Source organism: Camponotus floridanus, unplaced genomic scaffold (assembly GCF_003227725.1).
Source record: "Camponotus floridanus strain SB8 unplaced genomic scaffold, Cflo_v7.5 scaffold5, whole genome shotgun sequence".
NCBI classification, from domain to species: domain Eukaryota; kingdom Metazoa; phylum Arthropoda; class Insecta; order Hymenoptera; family Formicidae; genus Camponotus; species Camponotus floridanus.
The window spans coordinates 3,283,388-3,305,754 of NW_020229658.1; the positions used below are offsets into that span (position 1 = coordinate 3,283,388).

At 31.8% G+C, this 22,367-nt stretch overlaps 1 protein-coding gene across 3 annotated transcripts in view; it reads left to right on the top strand.

Moving 5' to 3' along the window:
- The window catches only part of LOC105258008 (UDP-glucuronosyltransferase 2A3), a 51,659-nt gene that overhangs the window by 20,378 nt on the left and 8,914 nt on the right, over positions 1-22,367 (top strand). For all 3 annotated transcript variants that reach the window (XM_025412274.1, XM_025412275.1, XM_011268994.2), the window contains one exon: positions 5,646-5,865. In XM_025412274.1, coding sequence (XP_025268059.1) covers positions 5,646-5,865 — 220 coding nt within the window. The remainder of the gene's footprint in view (positions 1-5,645; positions 5,866-22,367) is intronic.

Genomic DNA, 22,367 nt, shown 5'->3' on the forward strand with positions numbered 1-22,367 from the left:
TTTTTAATTAATTTCAAATTAATTTCAAATTATATATACATATATAAATATATATATTACGAAAACTATATTAATTTCTATCTACAAATATATGAATAAGATCATTAAGAATCATTGAGAATCAGTATTTCACCGCCAGTAGAAATACTTATTTTTTGTTATTTTATCTTATGTCTCACTAATTGAAGTCAGTGGAAGTAAAATTTCACTGTAAAATCAGTAATTGCTAGTTCGTTCATTTACTTCTACGGTATGCTATTTTTTTCGTACTTAAGTTTTAATCATAAGAATTATATAAAGCTTGCCAAGGGCGACAGATAAAATTAAAAATATTACTTACTATACTCGATTTAATTTCTGATATAATCTCAATAAAGGAACTTCAGATATTAAATCGATTTTAATAAGTCGGACAAGTAAATGTCCAGTCAATAAACGCAAATGATCCGTTAATTATCTATTTAAGTAAAATAAATCATCATCTATTTAAGATGCATGTTCAATATGCATGAAAATATAGATAAAATTTTTAATTTTATACGAGGTAGATAAATTATAATATTACTGATATTACTAATATACTGATTAAAACAATATTACTAATTCTTTCAGTGAAATATTGATTTACAGTGGTATAATAACTTATAACTGCTATATCAATGACTCTATTTATTTTTTTCATTGATAATATATTGATTCACTTTTAGAAAGTATGTGAATGCATTATTTTATCAATTCCATGAGAAAACGTTTAACGTTAAAAAAATGTATTTTAACGTATAACGAATGTATAACAAACGTAAAAAGAAAAGTATTGTAAACGTTTTTTAATCAGAAAAGAAACATATCTCTTAATTAAAGTTTTTTAAATGGACATTTTAACCAATTAGAAACGTTTTCAAGAGTCGGTTATGAAACGTTTCGAAGAAACATTTGTAAAACATTTTTGAAACAAATATGTGCCTGCGGTCATTACCTTCATTTATCTTCTAAATGTTATTAATTAAGATTCAGAAATTTATTATACACTATTTTAAAAAATATAAAGAAGTCTAATGGGGTTAATTAAAAAATTAAAAACAATAGTTTCTTAAACATTATATATGTAAATATATAGTAGATGTTCTATGTATTCTACCTATGTAGATATTTTAAAAGTATTGTTCTTATTTAAGACATTATGCATTTTTCTTCTCTGTAATTAAGACAATCCTTTTTTGCACTTTGTCCTAAGATCTAAGTGTGTTAGGGCTTTTTAAATCGATGGCAGTGCAATGCTCTCATGCACGCATGCATAAGTGGAACGATTACACGATATCTTAAGATCATTGGTAATTCCTTTTTTAAATATTTAAAAAACTTTTTTTCTTTTTTTGAGAATTTTCATAATGAATACAAATAGCTACATTTGCTATTTTCTTCCTAGCAATTATGTAATCGCTTAACTTTTTTTGCATCGGCTGTTAGGTCGCAATTTGCATAAGACAATGTTTTTTCTTTCTTTGTTATTTTATTGTTTGTTAATGTTAAAAATTTACAATTCAGATTATTTATTTAATTACATGTTTCTTGTAATTGAATTATCTTAATTATCGTATCTTTTTATTACCATGAGAATAATTAAAAATTACAAATAATTTTGAATGTACAATCAACAACACAATTGCTCGCACTTAAAGCATGCAGCTTAAATAGAGAAAATCCAGCTTAGATAATTCGATTCGAGAAAATTCGATATAACTATTTAAAACAATCCGATTTTTTAACACAAAGCCCAAATTTATAAGATTAACAAATTATTTTCCTTCATATTCGTCTTTATTTTTATGTCTTTACCTTATTCGTATATCTAGCTGTGCACGGATATATCGTATAAAATTACATTTTCACAATATATTACTCGAGATAAAAAATGAGCTTATCTTTATTAAGCCCAGAATTACAACCGTAAAGTTCATATGTGCCCTCAGATTAACTACTAGATTATTTTTTTCCTTTTTTCTTTTTCTATAATATCTTATTCTTATTTTCTTCTTTCTGTCTCATTTTTATCGTTAATATGTTAATTGGTGAAAAGAATTCTCTTTTTCTCTCTTATCTTTTTTACGAAAACTCATAAATCGAGAGTAAACACAGACAAAATTCGCAATCGAAGTCTTCGCATACGCGACTTCTAATCTTATCGTCGATGTTCTCTCCTTTCGAATGTGTTCTACATCCACGTCGCCGAAAATTGCTTGCGTATCCTGGGGCGGGCCTGAAACGAGTTCCAGGATCGCTCATCGCGTCTTCGATTTCGACGTGATGCGTATTTCCATGCACGTTCGAGCGTAAACAGTGATTTTGCGAACGAAGGAGATACCGCTGTCTTCTTATCGGGCTTCCGCGCGTATATTTTGCAAATATATTCGATGCGGATTCAGTAAGAACGAAGCCCCGCGGAAAAGATCGATAAGTAGAATAAGAGAAACTTTTTTTTCAAGTTTCTCTTTTTTGAGAATTTCGAATCGTTATATTCGCTCGTACATTTGTAACGAATATCGTGCAACTTACGTCGAATCCGCCGATTCGTTATTAATTGCGCGTGCATAGTTGTATTTAATAACGTAATATTGCTGATACGATTTGTCAAGCTTACGATATTAATGAAATCGCATGATGAAATGATTTCATGCTTTTCAAATTGGTATCATTGTGTAGTATTAACTTTCGTTATTAATCATACACACGCTAGTATTCTTTTAAATAATATTTATATCATGATACATTTAACAGTTTTAACTTAATCATATAAATATATTTATACATGTAAATATTTACACACACCAATTATATTATATATTTATATTATATATTATATATTATAATTATATAATAATAATAATATAATATATTGTTATAATAGAAATAATTCTTATAATTATTTCTAATAAAGAATTATAGAATAATTTTTTATTAATGTGTGTATTGCTTATTCCATTTGCATGTATATTGATATTATAATAATGCAAAAAACAATCTTTATCTTAATTCTCTCTTTTCTTAGCTACACTTAGATGCATTTCGGAAGATAATCTTGCTAAAACTATGTCGTAAGTTGGTCGGACACTACGATCGATCGCTTTAATTTTATTATCTCACTTCGTGACTGCTGTACCTTGATCTCTTCTCTGTCCTACTTCTTTTTCTTTTGCTCGCTCTTGCCTGCTCGAAGCTACTTCCGTATTTTTCGTGTTCTTTCCTCTCTTATTTTCGTGAACCCTTCGAGATCGCGTTACGTTCTCTAAGTTTTTTTTCTTTCTATCTCTTATGCAACTAGAGGTATATTATATCCCAAAGTTAGAAAATTCTTGAATGAGAAGGATTATCTTTAATTTGTGTTTTAATTGGATGTCGATCGATATTAAAAAAATATAAAATACTTTTTTTTTTTATAAATCTACATATATTTGTTATCTTGTATTATTTATTTTGTTAAGATAAAGAGAAATTATTAAATAAAGATGTATTAATGTAATTATTACATATTATTATTATTATTCTGAATGATATTTTTTTTCGATAACTATGAAATCCTTGTATAAAATTTTGAAATCCTTGTATAAAAAGTGTGTTCGATTCTTGTTAATATTATCTTTTCTAACCGCACGTCATACGGTTGCGGATACATCCATTCGCGTGCAACCTGGCGCACGGAGATGCACGATGGATTTTATATCGCGCGTGATTTACCACGCGATGGGGATAGAGGAAATCTCGGAGCGCGAATCTTACACGGGGAGAGTTCTCTCTCTCTCTCTCTCTCTCTCTCTCTCTCTCTCTCTCTCTCTCCATCTCTTCTTCGATTTTTCGTTACCGGCATATTTCACACGCGCGCGTCGCTGGCAAAAATTCAGGCCAGACCGATAGATATCCCTTGTCACGTGTGCCGGGAGAGATGATACGGATGCATCGAGAGCGATGCGAAACCTCGAGATGAGGCGCATCTTTTTCCTCGACATGGTGCGTGAAAATATATTCGTACACGATATGCGGATGTGTAATGTAAATCCTCACAAATATCCGTGTAGTCCCCTTCCATGGACCCGTGTTATCGCAGACGTTGGTTGGCGGTAATGGAATTTGACATTAGGATCGACGCGGCCGCTGTACGAGAAGAGGAAATATAGGCAGCTATATAAACGAAAAAGAGAAAGAAGAAAGAAAGAAAGAGAGAGAGAGAGAGCAAGCGAACGAGACTTTTATCACGAATATCGGTCGTCGCAAAAATTCCAACCGCGAGTATTCGACATTGTAAATGCGAGATAACATCGCACATGCGTGTATTTATGTAGAAAGAGAAGAAAAGGGAGAAAGAGAGAGAAGACAAAAAAAATAAAATATAAAAGAGGTATAATATCTGTGTACACGTGAATTACTTTAGAATTAAATTGTTAAAAAAATTAATTTAATCTTTAATTAATTACTAGTAGTGTACTTGTATTTATAGATTTTAATAATACTTTCTTTTCCTTTTATACAAACAAAAAATTTTGAGATAGCAGGAATAATAAATAATTACCGTAAAAATTTTAGAATTAGATATTAATGAACATTAATTCTCTGACAATGAGCTTAGCGGAAAGCATTGTCTCTTTGTCCATTAATTATGTACAGTTATATTAGCATTTATTGTAAATGTAATTTTAGTGGACACACAAAATACAATAGTACAAGAATTATATTGGCAAATATTTAAATATGACATGTAGATCACGAAAATTTGTATTTCAATTTTTAATCATCATATTATTCTTGCATTTTTTCAATTTTTCTTTTATATCCTCTAGGTACAATTTTTTTTATATCAGAATGGCAATAACTGCAAATTTCTCTCTTGAGCATTTCATATTTTCTGTGAGAGATATAGTTATCGCGAAGGAATATTATCCTTCTTCGTCTCAACATCTCTAATGCTTGAATCACAATTATTATCAATGCAATACACAATTGTTAGTGGATTAAACTCGTAATTTGCGTCACAATCAATTACGAATTACCGAGTTGCACCTGTAATTCGTCTGTTAATCGCATTGTTAATTATAGATTTTTCGTTATAAGTGCACGCGCGCGACGACAAATGCATGCGTAATTAATCAATTAAGGGCTGTCGCGCGAACAGAAGATTACGTGCTCTTGGCAATTCCATTTAGGGTCAGAGTCATTTGTAACAGTCCGTTACGTGCGTTACGCGCGGCTCTCTGTAATCCTGACATTTTTAGTGCAAATTGCGATTTGAATATTTTGTACTCGCCATTGGCTTTGTAAATTGAACCGTTGTTTACTATGTCGTTGAAAAAGCTATTACACAGTCCGCTAAAATACCAATAGTATTGCTATTAAATTAAAACAACGCTTAAATTGATCAAAGGCAATAAACAAGATTAATTATTTTCATTTTTTTTTCATTCACTCTAACCTTATATTTTTTGGATGCTTTTTTTTTATCAAAATTTGTCTTCTTGTCTTCTCTGAGGTTATTTTTCAACTGATCTATTTAGAATATCTCTCTTTTGTAACATCTTAATTTGTTTGTTATAATTAATAATTAATATTGACAGATTTTAATATTAATATATAATTACTGTCTTATTATATATTTCCAGATCATCCAAATATCAAGTGTTACTTAGGTCACGGTGGACTTCTTGGAATCTCGGAAGCTGTCTACGTAGGATTGCCGATGATTTTGATGCCGATATTTGGTGATCAGTTCCACAATTCGGCTGCAGTGAGGAACAGAGGTGCCGGGATAGTTCTTTCATTCTATGATTTGAACGAACAATCTTTGAGACATGCTTTGGACGCTTGTTTTAATGATACCAGGTACGTTGTTCTGTTCAGTTTTTTTTCAATCGTAAAATGAGAAATTTGTTATTAATTTTTTGTCTCATATAAACACGTACATAGATATATGTTAGAGAAAAAAAGGTTAATAAAACAAATTTCCTTTAAAAAAAATGTTTATATATAATATATATAATATATATAAAATATATTTATATTTAACATAAATATTCTACACATTTTGGCAAGATATAAATTCGCGAAAATCTATTTCGCGATAAATCTTCTTACGGTCGACAAAACCGAGGATAAAATCGTCGCAAAATTAACAATTTAAATTTGCGATTATTATTTTATTCGGAGCAAATTCAAGATTAACTCCTTCGCTAGACATATCCAATGAACGCGGACTTTTTAAAATTTCGTCGACATATTTCCGGCGCAAGGTTACTTATTACAGCTAATTCCCATGCCACTGATATTGATTACGTTAAAATTTCTCACGCGTGAGATGTCGTGGCGGAACGGAAAAGGATCACACTGAAAAAAAAGGAGAATCGTATAATCTGTGCGGATATTCGCTCCGTTGAATATCTCACGAACCGTCCGGATATACCGGATATCCGGCAAGTGCATCGTCGTTGCGCGCAGCCGAGGCGCCTCGTTAATCCGTAGCGCGGCTCACTGACGTTTCAACCCCCTTCTCTATTCTCTTTTCTCGTCCATTTCTCTTTTTCTCTCTCCCTCTCTCCCTCTCTCTTCGGGTTTTCAATCCCCTTCATTGGCATCCCTTTCTTTTTATGTGACGCTGTATCCCGCTGTCTCGTTCGTTCTCCAAGAAGATAGACAGTGTTGGGAGGAACAAAAGGGAGAAAAGTGAACGGAGGGCACGGTGTATCCAGCACTCTTGGCGTAGCCCTCCGGCAGGTAATTTTTTTTCCTCTCTTTCGGCACACCGTCACTCCAGTTCTCGTTGCAAATTCGAGGCACGAATCGCGGAAAGAGCGAACGTGTTCCCCGGATGGTTCTCCGGTCTACTGTTCGCCCTCCCCCTTAATTCTTTTCTTCTTCGTCGATCAACGAACAAGCGAGCGAGCGAACACAGCTACCTCACCTCACGCTCGCTCGCGCGCGCGTGCGCATCCGGCATGGGAAATCGCATGGGAAATTTCGCGAGCATTAAATGTTTCACGGGGGCACCGAATCAACGGCGCGCCGTCGATGACGACGACGAGGCGAGACTGAAATGAAATTTTACATTATTCAACGCTGCCTCCCCAACTCATCCTCTTTCTCTCGTGTCCATCTCGCTCTAGCCAAGTACGGTCAACTTGTTAACCGCACGCGCCCTCGTTACCGAACCAGCCGCGAACTATAACCACTATAACCACTCTCCATAGTATACTCAAGGGTGTCGAATGCGAAAGATCGGTGAACGGAGGGTAACCGGAAGGTGTCCCGTGGGGTAAAACGAGGGACGCTATATTTATTTGATACTTTGTTTATTCGACATAACTAACTTCTTAAGAATTTTATATAACAATGGCAATTTTCTATCTTGTAAAGGATCCAGACGAAAGGACCTCGCACATTTTATATGAAAAAAGTGGCTTCGGTCAAATTGGCTGAAATTGAAATATATTGTAGTTTAGATGGTGCTGATCAAAACTGTTTCCTTGGATAAAAAGTCAAAAGTAGCCGAAAATCAAAAGTATAAAAGATATGATGATTTGAAGTAAATAATATTGAAGTTTAAAAAGCATCTGTTTTTGAATATATAAGTTAAATTGATATATAAATGTTTGAAAAAAAATACATATATAATGTGTGCCACTTTTACATCTTTTATACTTCTGACTTTTGGGCTTTTCGCCCCAGGAAACTTTTGATCAACACCACTTAAACTAGAACATATTTCAATTTGAGCTAATTTGACCGAAGCCACTTTTTTCGTATAAAATGTGCGAGGTCCTTTGATTAACGATTGGATTATCATTCTAAAAGGATAAAGAATAAATGTTTATGAGTTAAATGCACATTAAACATGAAAAAATTAAATGATTATTTTTGATATTCTAATTGTTTTAATTTTTAATTTTAATTTTTTTGAGATATTTATTTACTTTGAAAGTTTCCAACTTTATTATAAAAAAAATTAGCATTTTGATTTAATTGTTAGTTTCTTTTAATGAATATATATTTTAATGCAAATTTTCACGCTATTTTATTTTACTTCCGTATCTTATTCAACATTTCTCTAATTTCAAAACGTAGTATCTCGCAAAAAGCAATTTTCAAAGCTAAATATACCGCAATATAGAAGCAGAACATGTATGCAATTTAAAAACTGGCATTTGTGATTATATTTTTCTGTAAAACTTCTATTCGTCTGTCTTTGTAATTCTAATAGCGCTGATTTGTATTATCATAATTTGCATTTGCAATTATGATAATACAAACATGCTATTTCTATTTTTTTCCTTTAACATACAATTTGCATTTTATGAAATGCGTCAAAGAATGATAGAGTACATAATATTTATGAATGCATATGTGGTATTTACAGTAGTTTTAACTCGAGCAGCAAAATGTTAGATTTCCAAAGAAACTGTTTTTTTCCAAAACTGTTGTATTTTTCCTATTTATGCTATATATTATTAAAGAAAATATTAAACATGTTTACAAATGATTAATATGTTCAATTTGACATTTTCAATTTAATGAAAATTATATTTAAATTATTCATAGAAATCTATTGTTAATTGTTAGAGTGTTAAAGAGAAAGAGAAAAACTGAACTCCAACAAAAACTTAACTCTATTTATAACGTAGTTAATGAGATAAGGGTCAAAAATCAATACAATCTTGTTACAATTCTCCTTCTATCTTATTCAGAATTCCCTACTGCATGACTAAGTATTTCTTGATCTGAATATAGAGTTATTCCACATTACGTAATAAATATAAATGCCTATTCATTTATCAATTGCAGACTATCAATGGCGTAGACAGTGAAGTGGTTGTAGAAAATTACGAAACTAATCATCGTTGATACCGTCGATTATTATTTACGATGTCCCATAGTTTACCAGTAGCAATCGTTTTTTACGATACTCTTGCGAATTCTCGTCGTGAAATCGTTATGAAATATGGTACGTTTAATTTAGCGAAACGAGGCAGCGCCCGTGTATATCATCATGCAAAAATTCGCGAACCGCTAATTACCCTGGAAATTGCCAACAATCGTGAGTTTATAAGGAAATTACGTTCTTTCATTCTCTTTTACGTAATGCATTTATGCAAAAATTAATTCCAAGGTATCCCATTTATATTAACGATTATCAAGTAAAATTTAATTATCCACCTTATATATTATCGCAATTAAAAAATGTTCTATCATGTATAAATATTAAGATCTCCTCCTGTCATCGTAATTTATGAACGATACGAAATTAATTAAAGCTGTGATGATGAATTTATCAAAGTATCAGTCACAGTTACGTCTGCAAATGTAAAATTCGAGATAACGAATTTGCCATTGCAATGCTAAAACATATCTAATATCATGACAATCGATACGCAAATTCTTTGTGCGCGATACAAACTACAGTGACGCGCGAATAATCCGGTCGAGCGAGATAAAGCCAGCTTAATAAATCAAAGCGGATATGAAATTGTTGCGCTCGGCTGCTCGTTTTCGCGTCGTACGACACTCCTTAACGTCGGTGTAATCACGATGTCGTCGGATTTACGAGCTAGCGCGCCTTGGACCTTTAGCTAAGGATTCGCTAAAGTTGGGCGATATACATATATATATATATATATATATATATACATATATACATATATATATACACGCGCGCGTGATTCCAGTTTCATTATAATACCATCCGCAGACACGAATTTATCCACTCGGCCTCTAAAAGATGATCCTCTAAGCTATAATCCTTTGTCTTTTGTATTTCTATCTGTTGGGATTATGAATATAGAAGAAAATTATAATAAAATATGTATTTTCTGTAGAGAGATACTGTAATGGAAAAAAAATACGAAGGAGATATACAGAGGCTTTCTTAATAAGTACGAAAAATTTTAGGAGATAATTCTTTATCGAAAATTAAGGAGAGTTTTAAAAAGTTCTAATAAAAACAGGGGTTGCTAGTTTCATCCCTTTATCACAATACGGGAGACTGAAAAAAATATTAATAAATAACCTTTTTACTAGTAGAAAATATCCACCTAATTTCATTTCTTTAACTGTTCCAAATTTGAGAAAAAAAATAAAAATCTAATTTTTATCCCCATTTTTGGAGAAGTGTAACTCTACAGGGAGAAATGTTTATATGAAAAACCTCTCCCTTAATTTTCGACAAAGAATCATCTCCTAAAATTTTTCGCACTTATTAAGAAACACCCTATAGAGAATGTTAATTATAAAAATTTTTATTAATTTATTTATCATGGAAGATATCATTTAAACTGATTACTTTGAACGTAGCGTTTTAATGAATATTTAAAATTTAAGTTTTCATGTTATATATTATCTTATCTAAATGTCTTTTTTGCATGTAAATTATTCCTTTAAAATACTTTCAATTATTGATATGTTCAAAAATTATTTAAATTTTTTTGTACTTATCAAGATTAAAATTTGAATTTCCATTTTAATGTCCACGTGGAAGACAGTTTCTAATTTATACAGCGATTCTAACTGGACATGCATTTCAATGTTTCACATGTCGACAATGCGAAAATGATTATTGAAATGGATCAGATGTGCGTCATGCCGTACACACGCTATAGTGAATCCGCATTGTTTTAGAAAATACGATGCAATTATTCGAATGCGATATTATATGAGCGAAGAGAATACCGAATTATCGAACAGTTTGAAAGCGTTAACATCATTTTCGCCAATGATGCCGTTGTCACACGGATCCATAATGTGATAATTATTGTGGTACGCATTTACGAGTATGGGACATATATTATAGTAAAATTGCGACAGCTTTTCTACAAACGATCTCTTCTGTTCTCTTTGTCCTCTTCTGTCATTAAAAATGTGTGTGTGTGCATATGCTGCACGGTTTATTTCAATAAATCCTGCATAATTTAATAACGCATATGCATACTTTTGATAGATTCATCAATGAAGTATAATAAATATAGTTTCTTCTAAAATATAAATAAAATAATATTTGCTTTCTTTTTATGTTTTGCTCATTTTTTAATTAATTAATAAATTTTTATAGATAAATCCTCCTCTTTCATACATATGTAGAGAGATATAGGTTACTTGTATAAAGATGCAATGACATTGTTATTTTGAAATTGTATTGCGAAATATATTATTAAATAAATACAAGAGACATTGTGGAAAATGTAGGACATTTTGTGAAAAGGTGAGCGTGGTTTTAATGTTATAATTTTGCGTTACAGTGACACTCGTTTCGCATGGCAGTTAAAATAATAGAAAGCTACATGATACAGTCACGATAATGAAAGAAATTAATTAACGGTGGAACGGTATTCGGCAAAAAGTAAATGTTTGATGGGAGAGCACAATTCGCGGATTGGAATATTTACATTTTACACCAACTTACAAAATAGTTCGCCAAACCGATGTAATAATGAACGGAGTAAATCGATAGAGCGCGATTTTCCACGATTTGTTTAAATATGCGGGTTATTTGTGGAGGAGGTCAATTAATTGAAGTTGCGAGAGAATTGTTACGCACGTGATTATTCGATCCCTTAGTTGATATGGAGTTTTGGATTTATCGTAAAATGTTTTAGAGGTAGATTTTTGGAAAATTTAAAATTGATACATTTTTTTCATCAAAAAATTTTAATTAAATTCTATCTCTTTCTTTCCATTTTTTATTATTTGTAATGACTTTTTGTATAACAATAAGAATGTTTTCTTTATATATTCTTTTATTAAATTTTCTTTTGTCACGATTTAATATAACTGAAAAATTATAAGTATCTTTATAATTTTGTTAAAGACAAATTATTTCATAATTTATCGTGAAATTTACGGACAAGATAAAGTATGGAAAGTCTACGAGACTTTATATATCCAAAGTGAAAGTCCATCGTAATTCAAAGAAGTTGCTCTCGATTTTAGATAAACGAATCACGAGTGCATTATCAGTAGCTTAGAAGTTGGAAAGCATAGCGCAGACTCTCTTCTCGGGGAAATAAATTAACGATACCGAGTGTGTCCAATTATTTCGTCTCGGCCATTCGCCCAGCCGGAAGAAAGGGTTGTTACGCGACGCCGCATTTTCTCGTTTTCCGCGAAGCGGTTTTTCTTTTTTTTTCTCTCTCCCCACTCTTTCCCGCCAGCTTCTTGGTCTACCTTTGTCGACCATTACATCTCTTACGAGCGAGCAGGTGCGCCGAAGTACTCGTAGGACCCGCACAGTTCTCGTTTGTGCCTCCAACAGAAAGAGTTCCCTTTCCTCTCTCCTTCATCCCTCCTTTCTACTCTCTATTTCTCTTTCTTGCTTCCGCAAAGAATAAGAGTCCCTAGCACATTTTGCCTCTCGAATAAATCCGGAAGAGAGCCGTGGGTGAGCAAAGGCGGAAATGTCGGAAGGATAGCGGCAGCGGGAAGAAGGAGGAGATTGGGAGATGTTAGGTCGTTGGAAGTAGAACTCGTCGAGCGAAAGGGTTACTTGCTCGCGAGAAGGAGTAAGAACGAGAACAACAGGGCAATAAAATAGACGAGGTGAGGTCGGTAACGGGGACAGAGAATGAGAGGGATGACTGCAAAACGAAAGGAGCTACGGGAGGAAGAGAAAGAGGGGAGAGACTGGGACGAGGGGTGTCGGGCTAACTCGACAACGAAGCCGTACTATGTTATCCCTCAGCCGTAACCAAAGAAGAAGTACACGGAAAGAGAGAACGGGACAGAAAGAAAGAGAGTCTGAGGATAGGCAGGAGGGTGGACACGGAAGAAGGGAAAGGGCGAAAGCGGGGAGAGGCTGAAGGTGCCTTACCTCCTTACAAACTGCCGAAACTTTGACTACCGCCGCCCTTACGTGCCAGCTTGCTCCTAAGTACATACTATTCCCATGGCTTGCGGTGTGCGTACGTGTATACGTGTGTTTCTGTATGTGCGTGCGCATTAAGTTAGGTAGAGCAAGATGTATATGCGCGAACGTGTGTGTATATGTGTGCGCGCGCACGCGCCACCCGGTACAGTGCGCTTAAGTAACGCCTGCGAGTTATCGCGCGAGCTTTACCCTTGTGAATGGGGGTAGTTTGGAGTCGAATTTGATTATGGGTCCAAAGTACTTTCGTACTTCGTGAGAAGAAGTAGTAAGGCAAAGAGAAAGAGAAAGAGAGAGAGAGAGAGAGAGAGAGAGTGAAAGTGATGTTAAGGGACTAGTCTCGTATTTCGCGATACACATATTCAACCCCTCATACGTTATGGTTGCGTGGGGTTAGTCTAGTTGGCCATCGTGTCGAAACTCGTTCTTTCCGATAGAATCATAAGTTAACCGAAAAACTTAGAAAAGAAAAGTCTGTTGCGATTTTACGTCTGTCCTATCTTTCTTTCCACAAAATTGAAAAAAATAGTTGTGCTGATTATGTTCGGAATATTGATCCTAATTTAGCAGAGTTAGGCCAAATTTGAAATTCAAATAAGAATCGACGGTAAAGTTTAGGAAAATCGGTCTGCGATTGTTTGGAAATTTAGTAGATCTGAGATATATATGTGTGTGAGGAAAAGTCCAAGAAAAATTTTTACCGACTTTAACCTGGCTTCGACCATTCATTAATTTCGTGTATAAGCTTTTCTTCGATAGAGTTTCTCAGTGCAATTTCCGAAGAATTCTTGGCAAGTTTGACGTTAGTTTGTCTTAATCTACTTGCAATCTTCTTTTTAGTATTTTAAGCTTGTTTTTAAAAGATATAAAGACTTGTCATCTTTGCAAGAAACATCGCTTATGAATTTATGTATTATGATAATTTTAGGACATCCTAATTTTAAAATTAAAATACTTTGGTGAAATTTGCAATGTGCTATAATATTTAGTATAACAATTGCTTTTACTTCTATGCCATATAAAAATTATTTTAAAATTCTTGTTGGTATAAAATAATCAAAAGAATTTTTGTCAAGAAAATAACATGTTTATCTTTTTCATAATTTTCATAATTTTGATATTACAAAATAAAAATATCTCGCATATTTACTTGAGATTGCTTTTCTTGAAAAAATTAAGATATTTCACAAGCAAAATGATGATATTTATTAAAACTAAGAATATTTCACAAGCAAAATGATGATTTCGTATATCTTTTTGATATAATACAAAATTACATTATTGTGGCAAAACATATCACTATCGTTGTACTACTGCAGACCGTAGCCCAAGTTGGCTTATAAGCACAATCACACGCAGTGATCTTCGGGGATTGAACAGCCACTTCGCGTCCCCTGCATTTGCAGAGGAGTGAGACGTAAAGGGCAAAGGAGAAGTCGAAGTTACATGGCGCTGGCACGGGTCATGGCTCTTTCGAGAAGTCGTAAGCCGTACTCGGGAGCGTATTACTGTAATACGGTCTTAAGATCTTGCTGATTATATTTATCACTTGTGAAAACGCGTGGATACGTTACCTCCAGGAGTAACGTTGTACTCCGATAACTGCTTTTTGATCAAGATTCTCGCGGACACTGCGTGGAAAGTATCTTGAAAGAATAGTGATAATATTTGTGTGGAATTAGTCTACGATTAGTCTTTCTAAATATAAGTGCGATATTCGACATAATTAATTTATTTAATAAATTTTGGATTAATACACTTCTGGATATTTTAAATATTTTTAGATAAAATTAAACGTCCCATTTGTTTATTGTAACATTTTTTAAATGTTTGCGCGTGAAATATTTTAAATTTTAATAAACTTTAAATTTCGGCATTTTTCAATATAACTAATTTAAAACTGGAAATGTTTTTTAGGGAAAAAATAGATGAATAGAAATATGGAAAAAACGGGAAATGTTCACTATTGTTCGAGGATATAAATCTGCGCGCGATACAACTCACTTGTTTACGCGCATAATGCAATTCTGAATATAAAAATATGCGCGTTAAAATCCAGCTTATTTACAGCCTATTTACTTATTTCCAAGAATATTGAATCAGACATATTGACAACTATCTAATAATGAAGTATTAAACATCAATCTTAAAAATTGTAATAAAATATCAATATCATATAAAAATTAATGCTATCTTATCACACTGATATTATAGGATTATTGTGATTTATTCTTTATCTCTTATCTTCTTTATTTATTCTTTATCACATTGATGTTGGTATCGATGTCTCAATATTATGAAAGTAATACTTGTTTTGATAATCATATATCATATATTATATTGTACATTATATATTTCAATATATATAATTATTATATATTATATATAATTATTTTTTATATTATTATTATTATTTATAATTATTTTTTTATATTATATATATAATATAATTATATATATAATATATAATATAATTATTATTATATAATTATTATTATTATTATAATTATTATTATATAATATAATTATATATTACATATTATTGCCCTAGAATTTTATTCAAGGGATATCCATAAGGCTTGATTAAAAAGATTTCAACGAAATGTGCAATCACACCGATATCCAGTATTATATCCAGTACTTCGATAGTATCGAAAGAAAATGTGCTTACTTGTCGAGTCGGAGAGGCAACACTCATAAATCAACATCGAGCGGCAATTAAGGCGGCGCGAAACGAAAAGCGAGGACGAGAGCGGCGCTTTCAAGTCGCTCGACAATTTTACATTACTCATGCATGTAACGTTGTTGCGTTCGACAATTGGGGTGGCTCACGCGATGTTAAAACGTCTGCGTGAATATCAGTAGCGCTACTGAGGGACAGAGAGAAAGAGAGAGACAGAGAAAGAAGAGAGATACCGCCCGGTTTCGCCGTATTCATTATTTTACGTAATGACCGGGACTAATAATTTTTCGCTCACATGTCTGGATCGCCATCGCGATCCTCCCTTGATAGTATAATCCTTTTTTTTATATAACATCATTCTGTAATAAAGTCGAGATAATGTGTTCGCAGACAAATGTCAGAGAAAGAAATGTCGCGTGTTGATAAGCGATGACCAGCGTTACAAGAACGTGGCTTACACATACATTCATATTAAATGTGTAATCTTTTGATCACATAATACATTCAGTAATAATATACACATTATTATCTCTCTCATTAAAATATATTACTACAAACTGTTAATATTACTGCAGATTATATGAGATTATGCAAAGTCAGTCGGTTTAACTGCCAATGCTAAATGTCTGATCATTAAGGATTGCTTCACTAATTTTCATATGTTTCCAATAATCGGGCTATATTGCAAATTCATTAAAGAATCTATCATTAAAATTGTACGATTTAATATACACTATTATCCTATTGACAGTATATATAACAGCGTATATTTGCATCTGTCAAATATAATTATTTATCTTGATAAAGCTTAATGCACATTTATTGTCTAATCGCCTAATTAATTCATTTTATTTCGGCCTGATAATAAAAAGATATAAGCAAACAAATTCCTCAGAACCATCATAATTGTAAGAATGAATTCAAATGAAATCGATTAAACGATGATTGCAGACACGTTAGCCGATAATTTCGCGTTACTAATGCCATCAACGCACCGCTCGTTCATTTTCCTCCATTATTTCACGTGATATGTTTATTTTTGCCTGTCCCTGCCAGCCGATTTGTATTCATGTCTGTTTCGCGAATTTGTTGGAATATCGAATACCCACTTGATCGCGCGTATATCCGTAATTATATCGGTCGTCTAGTTGTGACAACGAAGAGGAAACATTGGCAATGCGCGACGCTGCGTTGTTTAAATAATTTTATATTACCAGTACATACACGTTATTTCCGATGTACAACTCCCGGTGCGATTGCGGAATATCCTGGACAGTAGACACCTGCGACTCGTGTATCTTGTTATTTAATCCTAAATGTATTTCGCATTATCGTTGAGTTAGATGTTGTTTAATCGCCTGACACTAAATCTAGCGAACTTAAAATAATAAATTTTATTTTTTCCCCTTAAATTGGAAGACATAAAAACTATATATGAACTTAAGTCGATTAAAAACATGAAACAAACAGAATAAGTATTAAAAGAGAACAAGTGTTTGCGTATTGATTTTTCTACTGTAAAGTTGCGAAAATATTGCACATATTTATACAGCATTCCTTCGTTCGAATGAGATTATTTTAATGAAAGAACTGTTTTTATATAACAATATTTTTTAAATATCCTGTATGATATATTCTATTTAGATTTTTTATTTAAATTAATTTATTAGATTTTTTATTTAAATCAATTTATTAGATGATTCTACTGTACTAAAAACTGCAACATGATTTTTACAGATGTAACACGTGTTAGAAATTTGTATTCAAAATATTTTTCTTCTTCTTGAACACGATTGCGAATCATGTATGTACATTGCGTTCGTGTTCGCAATTATCCGAATCTCGATAATTAATTTTTTCTTTCGCAAGATCACAACAACGATATCGATTTATAAAGAGAGAGAAAGAGAAAGGAAGACAGTGTCATTTCATATGTAAAATATTTTGCGGCGAGAATTTCACGTTATATACGGAACATCAAGAATCTTCTCCTGTGATGCCTGCCGTACATGGAATCAGTAATTTTCTCTGTTTTTCTTTTTGAAATACCATAGAAATTTTATATTCGACAAATAATATCCTATATCGAACCACCATGGTGCGCGCAATACTGCCAGAACGCGCGTTCAGAGACTCGCGACAAATTTGTGACACGCATCAAAATTCATTCGTTTCATCGTTGTCTATCTCAAATTTTTTCTTTTACCATGCAATCTGACCTTGTTTCATTGAACAATAATTTGTGTAATGTTTTATATACATTATATATTCCATATTCAAAATGTATCTAATTAAAACATATCTCAAAACATATTTCTTATATTTTTATATTCTTATTTCTTATATTCTTTGTCCCATTATTAATAATATAATTTTTATAAGCGCAAATCACGTAAAATTTCTCAAAAATTTATAAAAATTTCGAGAGTAAGACCAATAATTGTTCGGCTTTCCGATTTATAATTAACCATATATTTAACGTCAATAATCTCATAGAATTCCGACGAAAACGCATCGCAAACTTTGCGATGTACGAGAGGTAGATAGATAGATGAATATAGATACATAGATAGATAGTTAGATAGAGAGAGAGAGAGAAAGAGAAAAAGGGGGGACGCATCCCCCCTCGCAAATAATAGCACACCCGCGGTTGTTTAGCGGACATTGTGTGGCGTAATTGCTTGATCGAAATGATTTCGCGCGGTCCTGACGAAATTCCATATGCTGCTACGGCCGTAATTCGGTAACCCCGTTATTACCGTGCCGAACACGGGTTCCGAACAAGCTGCACATCGCCGAACATCCCTCTCTCTTCCTCCCCCCCCCTCTCTCTCTCTCGCTCTGGGATTGTACTGGTGATTTTATGTCGAACGAGCATGTTCGCGTGAGTTACATCCAGCAGCGTTTTAACTGATTTACGGGCTCTCAGAACATATTGTGTTAAAATATGAATCTTCAATGTGCATTAATCAACATAAACATTAAATTCATTAAATTAGCATGCGTCCTCTTTGCAAAATATCATTTTTGACATTAATATTATTATTATTAAAATACGTCATTTTCTCGTATAAAAGATCTACTCAAACATAGATGCGATGTAAAGAAGATTGCAGAATTCATTGAATTGTTAAAGTAGATGAAGACAAGTACATGCAACTCACACACATATGTTCTTTTAAAGAAAATTATTCAATGGGATCTTTTACAATGAATTACGAGTTCTAAAGCGTGCTTTCATAGGCGTGGGTAATAAAATTAGTGGTTACATCGAACACGTTCGATATAACGCCTAATTCGATCTGCTCTCAAATACGTTCACCGCATTCGCGTGGGCGGCTTCAAAGGGCATTCATTTTCCCTTTGTACTTTCAGGGCTTGCTTTCTTCCTTTATTTCGACGATAAGATCATGCGAGTTTTATCTTCGAAAGATATTCATCTTTTTTTTCCTCTTTTTTCGTCTCCGTTGAAAGATTGTGCGGATTTCATCTTCTAAAGGCATATTCATTTCCGATCTATATCGAGACTTGCGTTCTTTATCCTTTGCTCTTTGCCACATTTTTGATAAAAGATTGCGCGGGTTTAATCCGTGAATCACTAGTGAAGGCGGATGTTAACTCTTTTGAGAAGCTAAAAAATCACGTTTCTTTAACTCGATTTATTATAAAAATATAATAAATGCTTTTTAAGAAATGTTTTGTAAGCTGCTGCATAATATAAAATAAAGAAATATTTTTATAATTATTTTATAGAGAAATTTGTGCTTATATTATTCAAAATATTTTACTTTATATATCAAAATTAAATTAATTTCTGTTATAAATATTTTTATGACATAAATGATATATGTATGAAAATACTACGATTTATAAGCAATCGGTCTTCTAAATCGTACTTATCGATTTTTAAAATAATAGTTATCAAATCCTTTTTTAAAAATAGTAAATTTTTAAACGGAAATAAAAAAATATAGGTGAGAAAAAAAGAAATTATTTACTAATACATATTTATACATATCAAAAATCAAAAAAATAAAAAACTTTCAACATATAATAATTAAGAAATAACATATTTTAGAAATAACATATTAATATTAAATTTAATGTCCCATAAATTAAATATATTTATTAAATCACATTTTATTAATAATAAATAAGGAAGAAAGTATTCAACATAAATAATAATTAACATATTTATATACGTATGTATATAACAATCGAAACAATAATAAATTTTTGATTATATATTTTTGATACTCTTTCAATTTGAACCAATAATTTGTAGTGGTTCCACTTAAAAAAACATCAGTTTATAAATATCGATTTAACGACTTTTAGAAATGCAATATATACATAAAATGAATATAAACTATTCTACAATAAATCTACTTTTCAAAAAATACAAAATAAAACTGCATTGTCAAATTATTATCAAACAAACTGATCAAGTTACACCAATTGTATTTTTAAATGTTTACATGTATACATGTTTATATGTAACATGTTTACATGTTTACATGTTTATATGTAACATGTATAAAATAAAATGAAATTTGAGAATTTTTTATTTATATTTCTTATTATTCATTTATGTCATATTTTTATCACTAGATGTGTATCGTTTATATTTATTTATTCTTATTTTTATTTATTATTCTATATATTTATTCTTATTATGCTTATTATTCATTTATTTCATATTTCTATCATTAGATGTATCGTTTATATTCATTAATTATAAAGAAATGGATATAAAGAAATGAAGTACAATTTAGGAGATATAAGCAACTCTCCCTTATACATGTAAAATGAGATTGAGAAGCTTAAATTTTGTTAGTTTCTATATAGATTCGCTTCTGGATTATTATACCGGATGTATGTATGAACGCCAAGCGAAGAGAACTGCGAACTGCGAGAGATTAGCGTCGTTTTACTTGCGGATTTATCCATTCGATTACGTGCGAGAGCGAAATCATACTATCTGCCTCGGCATCGAAATGGCGTACGTCCGCGTGATTACTGCGCTACGAGTAGATTAATATGAGAAATAGGGAGATGCGACCTGCGTGATAACTAGTGCATAATATGTGGAAAAATATTGTAAATCAAATTTTGCAATTTTATTACGAAATATTAGCATTACAATAAATATGATTATTTGAGAAATGTTCGAATTATTTGAGATTTTATTTATTATAAATGAAGATTATTAATTTAGAAATGTACATTTTTAGATTATTAAATATTGGTGTTCTTTATACATAATATTATAGTACATATTAAAATGCCACTTTTAATTTCTCAATATCGCGTCATTCTTAAAAATTGTATTAGATACTTATGATTGCATTTTAATTTATATTGTGAATCATAGAGGCTATCATTATAGAGGAATTATCTTCGTATACTTATGATATCGCATTAACGCAGCTCTGCTCCGATAATATTGGTTTTTTTTATTTTTTTGATTAAATTTATTTTTTTTTTTTTTTTTTTTTTTTTTTTTTTTTTTAGAGCTTTTATCGTTTTAAATCATGGATTTAGAAGATGGCATTGTCATAGAGAGTTTTTCTTCTTCTTTTTTATAGCAATTTGAACTTTCTCAAGATTTATTCATACGCCAATTCATGAATGCTGTTAGTAGTTATGAAAGTAATTGTTGTTAATGCAATAAAATTTATTGCAAGCTGCCTATCAGTTCTAATAATAATTAGTAGCTCGGGTACCTGGTTTTGCTAAGCCCGTATCACGATGAGTCCTGAGGATCATATAAGATATGGATTTTTTTTTGTTTTGTGTTTTGTTTTTTTTTTTTTTTTTTTTTTTTTTTTTTTTGGTTTTTTTTTTTTTTTTTTTTTTTTTTTTTTTTTTTTTTTTTTTTTTTGTGTGTTTTTTTTTGTGTGTTGTGTTTTTTTTTTTTTTTTTTTTTTTTGTTGTGTGTGTGTGTACATGCACATGTGAGTGTGTGTACCGAGTGTCTGATCTCCTCTTAAATCTAATCGAATAAAAATGTAATTCCAACTAAATGCAATAATATATTTTAAATTATTTGAAGTTATATATATTTTATATAGTTATATATATTTTGCATATGTAGAAATATTATGATATTGATATATATTAATATATTAATATAAATAAATATTAATATATATTATTTATTTTAATTTTGTGTGCTTAATTTAGTATGCCTGAAAGAATATTTTAAAATTCTGTTAAATAAATTAATAATGTGTTAATACGTTAATTATTAAAAATATATCTTTCGGTAAACTTCGCTGCTGATTAAAAGATATATCTTTTCCCTATAAGATTTTTATTTGCATTTTCTATTTCCTCATTTACAATCGCTTTCGTCAAGTTTTTTGTTAAGATATCTTAAGTACTTCTTTCAACATGTTTAAAGATAGATACTTGAACGAAACGAATAATCTCCGGAACACCGAGTGTGCACTCAACCGACACACGTAAATTTTAAATCCCTGCAAGTTTCGGTATGTGATAATTTAGGATAGAATCAGCGCGATGTTCGATTTTTATGCATCACAACGTCTGCCAAGTGTCCCTCCCAGCCTTCCAAATGGAAATACTTATTTGGAAGAGAGCATCCGTACACACCGGCTGTCTTCGGTAAATGAATCGCCGATAAAGATTGCCGCGCCATTGGCAACGCACATGATGGTCGCCAAGCCACGGGTGGTTTAGAGAACACCAAGAAGAAGAAGAAGAGGAAGCGGACGCAATGGCGCATTTTCTTGGAGTCAGAAGAGTGATCGGGATTGTGGTTACTTAAATTAT